The sequence below is a fragment of the Anolis carolinensis genome, chromosome 4 (assembly GCF_035594765.1).
Source record: "Anolis carolinensis isolate JA03-04 chromosome 4, rAnoCar3.1.pri, whole genome shotgun sequence".
NCBI lineage: Eukaryota > Metazoa > Chordata > Lepidosauria > Squamata > Dactyloidae > Anolis > Anolis carolinensis.
In genome coordinates, this window is record NC_085844.1 from 244,203,441 (window position 1) to 244,219,346 (window position 15,906).

General features: G+C 40.8%; 1 protein-coding gene across 2 annotated transcripts in view; it reads right to left on the reverse strand.

Annotated features, from left to right (window-relative positions):
* Nucleotides 1-360: 360 nt before the first annotated feature.
* Nucleotides 361-15,906, reverse strand: part of srms (src-related kinase lacking C-terminal regulatory tyrosine and N-terminal myristylation sites) — a 45,792-nt gene continuing 30,246 nt past the window's right edge. For both annotated transcript variants that reach the window (XM_003220711.4, XM_016993477.2), the window contains 4 exons: nt 15,009-15,164; nt 7,565-7,746; nt 5,552-5,708; nt 361-925 (listed from right to left, as the gene is read on the reverse strand). In XM_003220711.4, coding sequence (XP_003220759.2) covers nt 732-925; nt 5,552-5,708; nt 7,565-7,746; nt 15,009-15,164 — 689 coding nt within the window. In that variant the 3' untranslated portion in view covers nt 361-731. The remainder of the gene's footprint in view (nt 926-5,551; nt 5,709-7,564; nt 7,747-15,008; nt 15,165-15,906) is intronic.

Sequence of the window (15,906 nt, forward strand, 5' to 3'; positions counted from 1 at the left end):
CAAAAATAAATGTAAAGGGGAGAAGAGGGATTATAAACCTTTCCTTCCCAGTTGGCTCAGGCAAAAGGAAACTGCTGTAGCCTCTCATCACTTGTCTATACAGATACTTTTTGTAATCTGAACCATTGGTTGGCCACATATGCCCTAACTTTCACATGTGAAACATTGGAGAGAATGTAATTTGCTCTCCTTTTGCAACAGACCAAATGTGCTGTCTGAGGCAGTTGCCTCACTCTGCAAAACAGCAAAACTGTCTCTGATAACCCCAATTATTACCTGTCTCACAAAACTGCTAATGAGACAAAACATCATTCCTTGTACGTTGCAACACACAGAGAATAACATCACCTCCAAGGTCGGTTTATTTTGTACGTGTTTTTATTGAATAATTAAATCCTACTGGCGCCCACAGCAAGGGAAGCAGTCCACAGCTGTCCAAAGAGGAGGAAACTGCTTTTTCTGTTTCTCGTCACAATAACATCTTGGCCGCAGGCAGCATCAATAGTGGATTATCTTCTGGGAAACGCAGCCAGCAAAGCCAAAACGGGACTCATCGCAAGGCAGAAGGAAAGAGTAAGGTCTTCTTCACCCATTCCAGCTTCAAAAGCACAAAGGTTCTTGGAGGCCAAGGCTCACTCGAGCTGGTTATTCCAGGCAATGAGTTGCCTATTCCTAGCAGCTAATCCCAGAGAGGAGATAAAACTCACAGTCTGTGTATGCAGTCTCCCCATTCAAGAAAACGGGTGATGTCCCCATTTGTAAATAGAGAAGAGGGACTCCCTCAAGGTGAGAAAGCTGGGCCTGTCTTCCGGGTGGCTCTTCCAGCACTCCAGCATCACGCTGTAAATCTCCGGAGAGCAGCTGTTCGGACGAGGAAGGCGGTAACCCCGCGTAATCTGCTGGATGGTTTCTTGGTTGGTCATCCCTGGAAAAGAAACAGATAAGCAATCAATTTAATGGGGGGAAAGCTCTCCAAATGGAATGTATGAATACAACAGACCCTTGGCATCTGCTGGGGTTTGGTTCCAGGGCCTCTCATAAATACCGAAACTCTTGGATGCTCAAGTCCTGTGTCATGCAGTGGCACAGTGAAATGGTGCACCTTGTATAAAACGACAAAACTGAGATTTATTTTTAGAATTTTTGTCTTCTATGTGAATATTTTTAAACTACTGGATAAACACAGATGTCTATTCTAAACAATGTAATGAGCTATACAAAACACAATAATGGTTCAAAACAGGGGTCCCCAAACTAAGGCCCGGGGGCTGGATATGGTCCATCGAAGCCATTTATCCGGCCCCCATGGCACAAGGGCAGAAGAGAGTTGGGCTAAATGACCCAAGGGGTCTCTTCTTCTCTTACAACCATTATCATTATCATTATTATTAACATTGAGGCTGATTGGCCATCTGTCAGGGATGCTTTGCTTGTGCTTTTGGTGCACAAAGGCAGAAAGGGGTTGGACTAAATGGCCCAAGGGGTCGTCTTCCAACCCTCTTTATTATTATTATTATTATTATTATTATTATTATTATTATTATTATTATTATTAACATTGAGGCTGGGTGGCCATCTGTCAGGGGTGCTTTGTTTGTGCTTTCAGTGCACAAAGGCAGAAGGGGATTGGACTCAACGGCCCAAAGGGTCTTTCCAACCCTCTTTTTTATTATTGTTGTTGTTGTTATTATTAATTATTAATTATTATTATTATTATTATTGCTTGGTAGCCAACTATAGTTCGGCCCTCCAACGGTCCGAAGGATCGTGAACTGGCCCCCTGTTTAAAAAGTTTGGGGACCCCTGGTTCAAAACATAAGTAGTACACAATATGTATATTAGAGCATCATATACATATTACATTCACAAAATCAATGCTCAGTTCTATCGTATATTGCACCACAAAATCCACAACAGCATACTGATACTGCAAACATAATACCTGAAGCAGAGGCATCAATAAAGAAATTATAAAACATTTGCCGCTTACCAGAAGAAAGGTTACCGAAACTGGGATAAAACCCGGAAACCAGTTGTAAACGGCTATATTACCACCTACTCCAGTCAATAACCAGCTACTCAGGATCTACATCAGCATTGATTCTGTCTCCTTGGCTTTACTATTGATTCTAAACCTGTGGAGTCCTGAGGAATCCTTCCAGAACTGCAGACTCTGAATCGGTTTGCCTTTAAGCCAATCAAATCCTTTTAGGACTGCAGAGACTTATATCATCTTGTTTGATTTATAATACTGAGTTAGATATTTTTGTGTTGTATACCATAGGACTGAGCATTGATTTTGTAAGTGTAATATGTATATGATGCTCTAATATACATATTGTGTACTACTTATGTGTAATACAAACCATTATTGTGTTTTGTATAGCTCATTACATTGAATATTTTTAAACCCTGGATGACTGAATCTTTGGAGATGGAGGGATTATATAGCTCCAATGAATATAGAGTTCCATTAAACCAGTGGTTCCCAACTTTTTTTGACCAGAGATCACTTGACCAGGGACCACTTTGACCGGGGACCACTTTGACCAGGGACTACAACAACATCAACAACAATAACAACAACAACAATAACAATAACTTTATTTTTGTATCCTGCCTCCATCTCCCCGCAGGGACTCGGGGCGGCTAAAATGGGGCCAAGCCCAGATAATCACAATAAAACAAAATAAAATGCATGCATAAACACAACATCATTAAACAAATAATATTAAGACAGAGCAAAACATATGTGTACACAATAGCATAATAATGAGATAAAAGGCCACCATTTACAAGCAGAACTAAGATTAACCTAAAAACAAACAAACTGGGCCAAAAGTGCAAGGAGTGTACATTGTAAACCTGAAGGGTGAGAAAGCGTGCAGTATTTAATGGAAGGATTGGAGGTGGGAAAAGCAGTGAAATTACTGATCTGTTACCCTCCTGATGGGAAGCTTCTCTCATGTCTCCACAAGCTAGAGCTGATAGATGGGAGCTCACCCCATCCCTTGGATTCAAACTGGCAACCTTCAGGCTAGCAACCCAACCTTCAGGTCAGCATTCCAGTTGGCACAAGGGTTTAACCATTGTGCCACAGTGGATCTATGTAACATAAAATATCAGTTTTTGGTCAATTTTAGATTTGGTTAGGTTATTTGGGGTGCCGATTCAGAAAATTGCTTTGGATAGACCAAATCAGCTCTAGTTTCTGATACAGAGCATATGCCATCGAGTAGTTGTCATCTGCTCGCCCACAGAAAATCATATTTAATAATCCAATTTTTCCTTCTCTCACACACACTCCTCCAACAGCAGCATGCACTCCCGGTGCATGCGTAGTTGCAATTTTCCCCGCATGTCTTGCAGACCTTTTTTTAGGTCTCGCAGCCCACGGGTTGGGAACAACTGCATTAAACTCATGGATACAGAGGGCCAACTCTGTAATTCCACTGAATACAGTTCAACTCAGATTTTTCCAATCTATTAGCAGAAATATGAAAAAAGATCATGGTTTCATGACACACTATACACATTATTATATGAATCCTCACAACTAGATATGTTAACAAAAGGAATCTCTTAAGAGACGATTTCAAAGCTAGAGGAAATGATGTTTGCTTGGCAGACTTATGAATGTCACAAACAAATCCAGACTGTCTCTTATTCCAAATGCTTGGGACCAAAAGTGTTCTGGATTTTGGAATACTATAAACTTAAATGTGCTGCTGGATTCCTTCCTCTCTTCCCCTTTTCCCCCTTTTTATGCTTTAGCAGATTAACACAACAACTCCTGTGAAAAACATTATTTTCCTTAGTTACGATTGTTTTCCGAACCTCAAGGAGTGTCAAATTCAATTGAGAGGCATTTTCAACATTTGTCACTTCCTGCAAAGGGCGTGCATGACTCACATTCCTTTTCAAAAGTGCAAATTCTGTGCAGATGTTCAGTTTTGGAAAATGTCTATTTAGGAAAGCATTTGTAGATAGTCATTGGAAAAATGGACCTGAGCATTTTTGGCCACTTGACATATAATGGCACATAGTTTCCACAGTTGAAAACGGTCTTTGGATCTGAGAGGGGAAAAAATCCCACTTTTAGGGCTTTCCTCTCTTGGTAGTAAAAAATGCTGTAAAACTCTAATAAATCATGAATAATTATTGGGATTTTTAAAATTGCACAACGGCCCTTTGTTCCAGGAAATATCCAAGCATCAATATTATACCACTATTTTCCCCACCTCCACAGAACAGATGGATTTTTTTGTACTTGTATGAAAGGGGAAATTTAGATTGAGACACTGGTATTTGGGGTTGGGGAGATCAAACATCCCCAAACTGTGCCATTTGGAAGAGCAAATCAACATTCCCCTGCATTTGTGTATGTTTTGGGCATTCATACAAAATCCCACTTCTAAGGCATTCCTCTCCGAATAGTTTGGACAAAATACCATTTCAGGGTCCAAAGTACTGGAGGCAATAATAGTTGTAAATATTAGATTGAACCAATGGAGAAAAACAAGCAGAAAGTCAGGTAGACCAAATTGTCTTTCCCCACCTTGTCTAGCTAAGCAACTTTAATAGGCTGCAATTCTTAGTTTTTGGATTCTACTCCAAAATAAGTTGGATGTTCTTGGGGTTATTTGTGGGTAAAATCCGTCTCTGTTCATTAAAAAAGAGAAAGTTCTAGAAAATAAAACAATTGTGAAAGTGTCACTGTGAGTTTTCCGGGCTGTATGGCCATGTGCCAGAAGCATTCTCTCCTGACCTTTCACCCACATCTATGTCAGGCATCCTCAGAGGTTGCGAGGTCTGCTGGAAAGTAGGCAAGCGAGGTTTATATATCTGTTGAATGTCCACGGTAAGAGAAAGAACTCTTGTCTGTTTGAGGCAAGTGTGAATGTTGCAATTAGCCACCTTGATTAGCATTGAATGGCATTGCAGCTTCAAAGCCTGGCTGCTTCCTGCCCTGGGGGGATCCTTTGTTGGGTGATTCTGGCCATGAAAGCCTTCGACAATACAGTTGTAAATGTGGCTCTTAACTTAGGATGACCTATATCTCAGTATCTGATCCCAGATTATTTACTTTGAACTGGATTATATGAGTCTACGCTGCCAGATAATCTGGGATAAGAAGATAATCTGGGATCAGATCCTGGGATATAGAGCAGTGTAGATCTTTCAACTCTCCAGAGAATGACATCTAAAGTCATATCAAAATCCATAATATTGACCTGCCCTCAACCTATACATGAGGTCAAGTTATACTCAAGTATGTACAGTACATCCCCAAAGGATACTTGTTAACCTAGGACCGGGCTGTGGCGCAGGCTGGAAAGCAAGCCAGCTGCAACAAATCAACAAATCACTCTGACCAAGAGGTCATGAGTTCGAGGTCAGCCCGGTGCCTGCGTCTTGTCGCTGTCTCTGTTCTATGTCATGGCATTGAATGTTTGCCTTTATGTGGGCAATGTGATCCACCCTGAGTCCCCTTCGGGGTGAGAAGGGCGGAATATAAATGCTGTAAATAAATAAATAAATAATACCGTACCTTCGTAGGGACACTGCCCATATGTGAAAACCTCATAGAGAAGAATCCCATAAGACCAGACATCTGATTTGGGGGAATAGGTCTGGTAGATGGCTGCTTCGGGTGCTGTCCATTTCACGGGAATCATCGTGTTGCTGCTGGTGGAGTAAATATCATCCTGGAATGAAACATGAATTTGGCTTTAAGCAAAAGGCATTTAGCTACTTCCATCTTATTTTCCAAGTGGCTTACAACTGTGGTTGATGAATCATTTAGGGCAGATCTTCACAACCTGTGGCTTTCCAGCTGTTTTGGACTTTCAATTCCCAGAACTCCAGTCCATTGGACAAGTTGGCTAATACTTCTAGGAATTGGAGTCCCAAATACCTGGAAGACCACAGGTTGAACGGACCTGATTTAGGAATTTGTTCAGATGTCCTTTGATGTTCTTTGGGCAATACAATACAACTCATATCTGTGGGAGATATGTTTCCAGACTTTGCATAGATGGATATGCAAAAAATGTGGATAATAGCAATCCCAATTGAAATTAAGGACTTCTGGACCAGGAATATGGTACAACCATGCTAGATGACCTAGATGACGTATTTTGTCTGACATGGATAAATGATGGTGTGGGAATAATAATAATAATAATAATAATAATAATAATAATAATAATAATATTTGCCAACTGCAATGGGATGGTGCACATCATCCGAAAATACATCATACAGTCCTAGACACTTGGGAAGTGTTCGACTTGTGATTTTGTTATACGAAATCCAGCATATCTATATTGTTTGCTATGTCATACAACAACAACAACAACAACAACAATAATAATAATAATAATAATAGCAACAACTTTATTTTTATATCCCGCCACCATCTCCCTGTGGGGACTCGAGGTGGCTTACATGGGGTCAAGCCTGACAACACAATTAAAATAGAGTAAACAAAAACATGACGCACAATTCACAGCATAAAATAGAAAATAAAAAATAAAAACATGGGAAAAGTACAACAATACATATTTCACATGGGAAAAGCACTGAGCAGAATACAAAATTATTGGGGGAACAGGTACCATTATGGACTATAGTTCTGTGGCATGGCACATGCTTTGAATAGAGATGTTCCCAGCTTCATTTCGCTAGCATTTCATGCTAAACGATCAAGCAGCATGAAACCTGCTTGTTAAGCTAGACTGTGGGTCCTTTCACACTACAAAGTTATAACACTATGATTCCACTTTAACTGTCATGGCTGAATTTTGTGGGATCCCAGGAGACATTAGAGCTCTCTGGTAGAGAAACCTAAATGTTCCTCTTTAAACTGTATATCCTGTGATTTTATAGGCTGGAATCATAGCAGTTAAAGTGGAATCATAGCACTATAATTGTGTAGCATAAAGAGGCTCCAGGAGGAGAGAAAGTGAAAGCTTGGAGTTTAATGTGGCTCTAAGGCTGTTTTCATGGCTCTTGGTCTCCATATACTCTCTAAATTGCCCATTTCATTGAGCTTCTTTTGGAAGAAGACTTCAAATATTTTTGCTCATTTATGCAAGGTTTACCTGTTTTATTTTACATCCACACATTGGATTTTTTTGGGGAAAACATGTTGAATTAATCCTCTTTTTTGGTGGTATGGGAACTCATCTTTCTTTTTCCCTGTTATTTCTGCTTCTGCTATCAAATTTTTGGTTAAAGAAGTAACTCCCAGCAACACATCTAATTTGTTGAGTGAAATATACCTGTGCAGCACTGGTTCCCAACCTGTGCTCCAGGTGTTTTGGACTTCAACTCCCAGAAATCCCAGCTGTTAGGAGTTGTTGGAGCTGAAGTCCAAAACACCTGGAGACCCAAAGGCTGGGAACCACTGCTGTACAGGATAGAAAAGGAACAGGCTAAGGATTATTTCACATATACATGAAAAAGATTGTATTCTATGACTTCTGCAAAAAGAGATTTAGATGGTAAGGAAAGAGAGATGAGTAGATTAGACATGGCTCAGAAGCATCCCTAAACAAACCTTTAGGAGCCTGGCGAGGCCGAAATCAGCTATTTTACAGGCAAGGTCATCTCCCACCAGGATGTTTCTGGCAGCTAAATCTCGATGGACAACGTGCTGCTCCTCCAGGTAGGTCATCCCATCAGCCACTTGGCAAGAAATGCTGAGCAGGTGATGGGTTGTCAGTTCCTTCCCTGCAACAGCTGGGAAAAAACAGAAGGGAAATAGAGAAAGATTCAGTTAGTCTAGAAAATCTCCAAGCTTCTCCAAGCTGACACATTTTCACTGTGGTGCCGGGGCCTTTTGAGTGGTCCACATTGATCCCAAGGACTATAGTGGGGATGTTTTATACTACATGATTATAGATTCCACTTGAATGGTCATGCCTGGTACATCCTATGGCTTCCTGAGATTTGTAGTTTGTGAAGGCACTTGAGGGCCAATATGGATATTCGATTACAACTCTGGAGATCAGGATTTGAATTCATGCTTTGCCTCTGAATGAAAGTGTCCAAGAAAACGGCAGGATAGATTGGCTTTAGGGTTGTTGTAAGTGAGCCCCGGTGGTGAAGTGCGTTAAAGCGCTGAGCTACTGAACTTGCAGACCGAAAGGTCCCAGGTTCAAATCGTGGGAGCGGCTTGAGTGCCCAGCTCCTGCCAACCTAGCAGTTCGAAAACATGCAAATGTGAGTAGATCAATAGGTACCGCTCCGGCGGGAAGGTAACGGCGCTCCATGCAGTCATGCCGGCCACATGACCTTGGAGGTGTCTACGGACAACGCCAGCTCTTCGGCTTAGAAATTGAGATGAGCACCAACCCCCAGAGTCAGACATGACTGGACTTAACGTCAGGAGAAACCTTTACCTTTTACTGTTGTAAGTCAGAAACACCCGTAAGGATACACCTCTTTAGAAAAGTGGCCAAGAAAACCTGCTTTAAGGTTGCCATAAGTCAGTTTTTTTTTTGTTTAAAGACAGATTTGAGAAACTGCAAGTTGCTTCTGATGTGAGAGAACTGGCTGTCTGCAAGGACATTGCCCAGGGGATGCCCAGATGTTTTGATGTTTTACCATCCTTGTGGGAGGCTTCACATGTCTCCACATGGAGCTGGAGCTGACAGAGGGAGCTCATCATTGGATTCGAACTGGCAACCTTCAGGTCAGCAACCCAACCTTCAAGTCAGCAGTCTGCCGGCACAAGGATTTAACCCACTGCCCCACCAGGGGCTCCATAAGTCAGAAATAACTAAAAAGTACACCTCTGAACAAAAAATGATCAAGAAAACCTCATGATAGATTTGCCTCAAAGTTGCCAGAAGTTGGAAATGACTGGAAGGCACACATCACCTTTGTCTTCAGCTTATTTCAATTGTTGCAAAATGAGTTGAAAGTTCAAAAGTGTTTTAGCAAGACCTGCGTATGGGAGGGGGACAGGATCTTGCCCTTCCTTGCATATTCACACAAAAGCAAACTGCTGCATCTTCTCCTAGCTGATTAAGATCTTCCTCATTAACAACTTTTGTCATCTTGGCCACCCACTGATGCTGTGAGGCCACCCATGCCCTGCTTTTCAACTGGGAGATACTGGGGAGCATGCTAACATTGTCATTCAACACAAGGGTATAACTTCTTCCCATTGTGTAAATTCTTACCACACAACTCTCATGTAGGGTCTTGACCTTGACAGAGAATTTACATAGCTCTGACTTCTCCTTTTCCTTTGTTTGGACTAAAACCTCTTCTGTGCCAAATCTATTGTCATTATAAGTTAGTTACTTCTTATACTGCTGAGAATATGATACGTCATCTCTACGTGCAAGTGTGTGCGTGAGCTTATATATGCATTGCATATTCATATGTGTGCATTGAAAATGAATTTTAACAGGGAGAAAGGTATAGTAATTTACTTAGGCATTAGAAATGAAATGCACAGATATAGGATGGGTGAAGCTTGTCTTGAAAACAGTACATCTGAAAGGGATATAGGAGACCACAAGCTGCATATGTGCCAACGGTGTGATGCGGCAGCTGAAAAAGCCAATGTGATTGTAAGCTTCATTAACAGGAGTATAATGCCTAGTTCAAGGGAAGTCCCTCTCTATTAGTGTCTATTAGATAATCTGTATTCAGATATCATCTGGAATAACACTGTGTCCAGTTCTGTGTCCAGTTCTGGGCAACATGATTCAAGAAGGATATTGATAAGCTAGAATGTGGTGATGCAGTGGGTTAAACCTTTGTGCCAGCTGGACTGCTGACCTGAAGGCTGGGTTGCTGATCTGAAGGTTGCCGGTTTGAATCTGTGAGATGGGGGTGAGCTCCCATCTGTTAGCTCTAGCTTTCAGGGACATGAGAGAAGCCTCCCAGGAGGATGGTAACACATCCGGGCATCCTTTGGGCAATGTCTTTGTAGACAGCTAATTCTCTCACACCAGAAGCGACTTGCAGCATGTTCTCAAGTCGCTTCTGACACGATTTAAAAAGTTGGAACATGTTCAGAGAAAGGCGAATCAAAGAATCAAAGGTCTGGAAGCCAAGCCCTACTAGGAACAGATTAGGGAGTTGGTTAACTTTAGCTTGGAAAAAGAGAAGTTGAGAGGGGACATGATAGCCATGTTTCAATACAGTGGAGTCTCACTTATCCAACATAAACAGGCCAGCAGAACGTTGGATAGGCGAAAACGTTGGATAATAAGGAGGGATTAAGGAAAAACGTATTAAACATCAAATTACAGTATGATTTTACAAATTAAGCACCAAAACATTATGCTTTACGACAAATCGACAGAAAAAGCAGTTCAATACACGGTAACATTATGTGGCAATCTACTGTATTTACAAATTTAGCACCAAAACATCGCAATGTATTCAAAACATTGGCTAGAAAAACATTGGCTACTAAGAAATTGACTACAAATAAAGATAGAATTGCATAAAATGAAGGTACAGTAACAACATTGTCGGAAGTTAAATCCGTAAAAAGTTCAGTCCCTGCTGCCTAGAAAAAGAGCTGTGGATCTGGACGGGAGGCAAATTGCGTTGGATAATCCAGAACGTTGGATAAGCAAAGGTTGGATAAGTGAGACTCTACTGTATTTGAAAAGATGCCACATTGAAGAGGGGGCAAGTTTGCTTTCTGCTGCTCTGGAGCCTAGGACACAGAACAATGGATTCAATTTGCAGAGAAAGAGATTCCACCTGAATATTAGGAAGCACCTCCTGAAAATATTATCTGTTGGACGGTGGAATAGGAAGTCTTAGAGTTGGCTCTTGGGGTTTCTTCCAACTTTCTATGATTCTATGTCAGGGGTCCTCAAACTTTTAAAGTGGAGGGCCGGTTCATGGTCCCTCAGATTATTGCGGGGCCGAATTATCATTTGAAAAAAAAACAAAAAACGAACAAATTCCTATGCACACTGCACATCTTATTTGTAGTGCAAAAAACCCCCCAACAACAATTATTTATGTATTTATTTACTACATTTATACCCCACCCTCTCTCAGAGCGGCTTACAAGTTGTATGCACATACAATATATTATATTATATTATCAGCATAGCACAATATTAGCATTATATATTACTACTAGCTGTGCCCGGCCACGCGTTGCTGTGGCAAAGTGGTGGTGGTATTGGTTAAAAATTGTTGTGTAATTTTTATTTGACGTTATTTGCAATTTTTTATTAATTTTATTGTAAGTTATATTTTTTATTTATTATATTTTATTATTTTCTTGTATTATTTTTAGTTATTTTCTGTTATTATAGTATTTTATTGTATTAATTTTAAGTGTTTTTTATTATTATTATTTTTGGGTTGCTAGGAGACCAAGTTGGAGGAGCTTAGCCTTCTAACTGGCAGCAGTTGGATAAAAGCAATTATTCTTCTCTCTCTAATTAGGACTTTATTTTTCTTTTCTTTTTGTTGTATCAACCTAGAGGCGTGGTTGATGGGTTGTGTTGTCAAATTTTGAGGTTGGGGGGCCTGTAGTTTTGTTGTTTTGTGGGTTGCCATGATGCCATCACTCTTTTATATATATAGATATTGTACTATACCACTATACTGTAATATTTTTAGTAATAATATATAATTAATATTATTATATTGTATTATTATTATTATATTGTATTACATTATAATATTAGTATCAATATTATATGTATACACAATATATTATATTATTACCATCACACAATATTAGTAAATGAAAGAACAATTACAATATTTAAAACTAAAAACAATTTTAACCAACATAAACCTATCAGGATTTCAATGGGAAGTGTGGGCCTGCTTTTGACCAATGAGATAGTCAAGTAGGATTGTTGTTGTTGTGTGCCTTCAAGTCATTTCAGACTTTGGGCAAGCCCAAGTCTAAAACTGAGGGCGGGGGCCAGGTAAATGGCCTTGGAGGGCCGCATCCGGACCCTGGGCCTTAGTTTGGGGACCCCTGTTCTATGTAGATATGTACATGAGTTTTCTCATGAAGAAGATAGAAGGCTACGTTCTATTTTAAAAACAAAGCAATAATCCCGACCTCCCTGTTCTGGATGACATAATGCCATAAGGAAACTCATTATCCGACAAAAGTAATGTTTAGCAGTCATTTGCCAAGACGTCTAGCTGCTCTCTCATCAGTGTGGCTCCAGACCTGTTCTCCCTGGGAGTTGTCCCTTCTTCGGTGGCCAAATGCACCCCAAAAGCAGGTCAGGTTGCTTGCCACGGGGCACCTCTCACGAAAGGATGCCCTACTTGGAACCTGGAAGCTGTCTGACTGCTTGCCTTGGATGAATATTTCTCAAGTAGACATGAAACCTGGAAGAATTCAATGTGTTTGCCACCCCGACTACTGAAATGAGAATTGTCCCTGGAATGAGAGTCAGGGAATTTTGAGGTTCAAGTACACATTTTCTGAGAGAACCCACGAGTTGCTCATGTTGCAGAACAAGTTTAGGGAGCCATGCTGGATGCTTTCGTAGGTATGCCTTAGGAAACAAAGGAAGGTATAGGCAAGTGCATTCCTGAGCACAAGCCAGCCAACCAGGTGTCTTAAGTGCCTGAGCACTTCATGCCAAGAGAAATCAGGAAGTCCTCCTACGCAGATGTATGTGTTCACAATGCCTCCATTGATTGCCCAGGAACAGGGTGTGTGATTGTGTGCTTCAAAGCACAGTGACCCATAAAGTGTGCATGTCTATTTTGCACTTTCTTTGTCATTCTTATACACCTTCAAGTTGACTTTGAGATATGGCAGGGGTGGGCTATATGAACATCTGAGTTATTTATTGGGGGGATGTGGCATTGCATATACAATAGAGTCTCACTTATCCAACCTAAATGGGCTGGCAGAATGTTGGATAAGCGAATATGTTGGATAATAAGGAGAGATTAAGGAGAAGCCTATTAAACATCAATTTAGGTTATGATTTTACAAATTAAGCACCCAAACATCATGTTATACAACAAATTTGATAGAAAAAGTAGTTCAATAGGCAGGAATGCTACATAGTAATTACTGTATTTACGAATTTAGCACCAAAATATCACGATGTATTGAAAACATTGACTACAAAAATGCGTTGGATAATCCAGAATGTTGGATAAGCGAGTGTTGGATAAGTGAGACTCTACTGTACATTAGTTTATTGATGTATAGCTCCATATCTGTGGGCTACATATCCACAAATTCAAGCAACTGCAACCTGAAAATACAAGTAGCAAACAAATGAGATGTGTGGCTTGAGGCCCCTTCCACACAGCTATATAAAATCCACATTGAACTGGATTATATGGCAGTGTGGACTTAGATAACCCAGTTCAAAGCAAATATTGTGGATTCTCTATCTTGATATTCTGGGTTATATAGGTAAAGGTAAAGGTTTCTCCTAACGTTAAGTCCAGTTGTGTCCAACTCTGGGGGTTGGTGCTCATCTCAATTTCTAAGCCGAAGAGCCGGCGTTGTCCGTAGACACCTCCAAGGTCATGTAGCCGGCATGACTGCATGGAGCGCCGTTACCTTCCCGCTGGAGCGGTACCTATTGATCTACTCACATTTGCATGTTTTCAAACTGCTAGGTTGGCAGAAGCTGGAGCTAACAGCGGGTGCTCAGTCCGCTCCCCGGATTCGAACCTGCAATCTTTCGGTCTGCAAGTTCAGCAGCTCAGCGCTTTAACACACTGCACCACCGGGGGCTGTATGGAACGGCCTTGAGATGGGAATTTATGAATGATTAAGTCTTGAACAAGGCCAGACATATTTTCAGCCTCTCTCCAATGTGTTGTTCAATGCTTGATCATTCCTGGATTTTGGTGTCAATGGGAATGATTTTGGTGTCAATGGGAATGATTTTGGTGTCAATGGGGAGTCCTGGAACCAGTCCACTGTGGGTATGGAGGACTGACTGTATTGATACAAACTACTGAATATATTTTCAAAATTATTATTGTAGGCATGATCTCAAGGCCAGATTTTAGCAACTCTGGAGGACTGTAAAATATCATCATTGTGGCTGTAATCTTGAGGGAATCGAAAGCATAATACAACACTTCTGTTGGGCCATTGGGGGTGTATTATGTTTTTTCTCTCTTTTGCAATGAAGAGTTCCTTAATCATCCCATACATAGGCAGTCTTTAAATATGTTTTTTAAAACAGTGAGACCACTTTTTGGTTGAAATGTTTTGAGCAGGATGTCAGGATCTTTGAAGGGTTAGTGCAGGTCCCCAGGATGATTCTGGATGGCTCTATAGGGGAATTGTCAGCTATATGACTCCTATCAAGCCTATAGTATCCCTATCCTCTTTCCTCTAATTTTGTTGTCATAGTGTGATAATCCAAATGGAAATTAAACAGGGATGACTTAATATATTTTACTGCCTGAGTCACAGCAGCAAATGGCACCCTCATGTATCCAAGTTAAGCAACAAAAGCCAGCCGAGTTACTTTGGAACAAACGTGAAAACAGCCAGCCAAGTTACTCTTCCCTTCTTACCCAACTGACAATCACAATAACAACAAAATAAATAAATACCAAATAACACTCCAAGGTTGTTGCTCCCTGAGATGATTTCCTTAGCCTAATTAGGCCAGCCCTATATTTGAATATTTAAGTGACTCTTTATTTGTGGGCAAAGATCTATAGAGAATGATAAATCTCCAAATTACAAATCCTAGTATTTTTTTAAGATGTTGTCATATCAGTTAAAGTGGTTTCAACGTGCTATTATCATTCAGTACAAAAACTGGGATCATCCATGCTATGGCATTTCCATTTTTTTGGTAAAGTTGTGCAAGCTGGACAGTGAAGAATACCGATAGGAAGAAAATATCAGTATAGATCCAGATTCAAACCTTTCAGTGAATGGAATTTAAAATAATATGTTGGCTCTTAGAGGAGAGGAATTTGTGGACCAAGAACCATACCATCAGGCATGGGAACTACAAAAAGAAAGAGGCTGAGGTGATACTAACAGTTGAGGTAGCTGTGTAAGTTGCCCTTCCTCATCAGCTCGGTAACGATGTAGACCGGTTCGCCCACGGAGCAGATCGCGAGGAGTTTGATGAGCCTCGTGTGCTTTAGGCTTTTCAAGTTCTGGATCTCTTTGGCAAAGTCATCTCTCATGTCCGCTGTCATGAAGAAGAAAAAAGAAAGAGACCCCAAACACAGGGTTAAAAGGGTTTTCAAAAATCAATCCATTCCAGAAGTAGTTATTTCGTTCTTTAGCAATTTATGTGCTCTATGAGTCTCTGCATTAGAGGATAAATGGACATAAGTTGGGTATTATGGCTTCAAACTACAGGAAAGGGGATTCCACCTGAACATCAGGAAGAACTTCCTCACTGTGAGAGCTGTTCGACAGTGGAACTCTCTCCCCGGGGCCGTGGTGGAGGCTCCTTCCTTGGAGGCTTTTAAGCAGAGGCTGGATGGCCATCTGTCGGGGGTGCTTTGAATGCGATTTCCTGCTTCTTAGCAGGGGGTTGGACTAGATGGCCCATGTGGTCTCTTCCAACTCTACTATTCTATGATTCTATTATTCTATTAGGAATGGAACTACCATAAGATCCCTGTAACCCGTATCTGCAGAAATGGTCTATTTGCTAGGTCTTCCAGGTGATTTCATGAAGTTCTCATAGAACTGCATTGGAAGACCCAGCAGTGGAATTCCAGGTGATTTCATGAAGTTCTCATAGAACTGCATTGGAAGACCTAGCAATGCAATTCCAGGTAATTTCATGAAGTTCTCATAGAACTGCATTGGAAGACCTAGCAATGCAATTCCAGGTGATTTCATGAAGTTCTCATAGAACTGCATTGGAAGACCTGGTAATGCAATTCCAGGTAATTTCATGAAGTTCTCATAGAACTGCA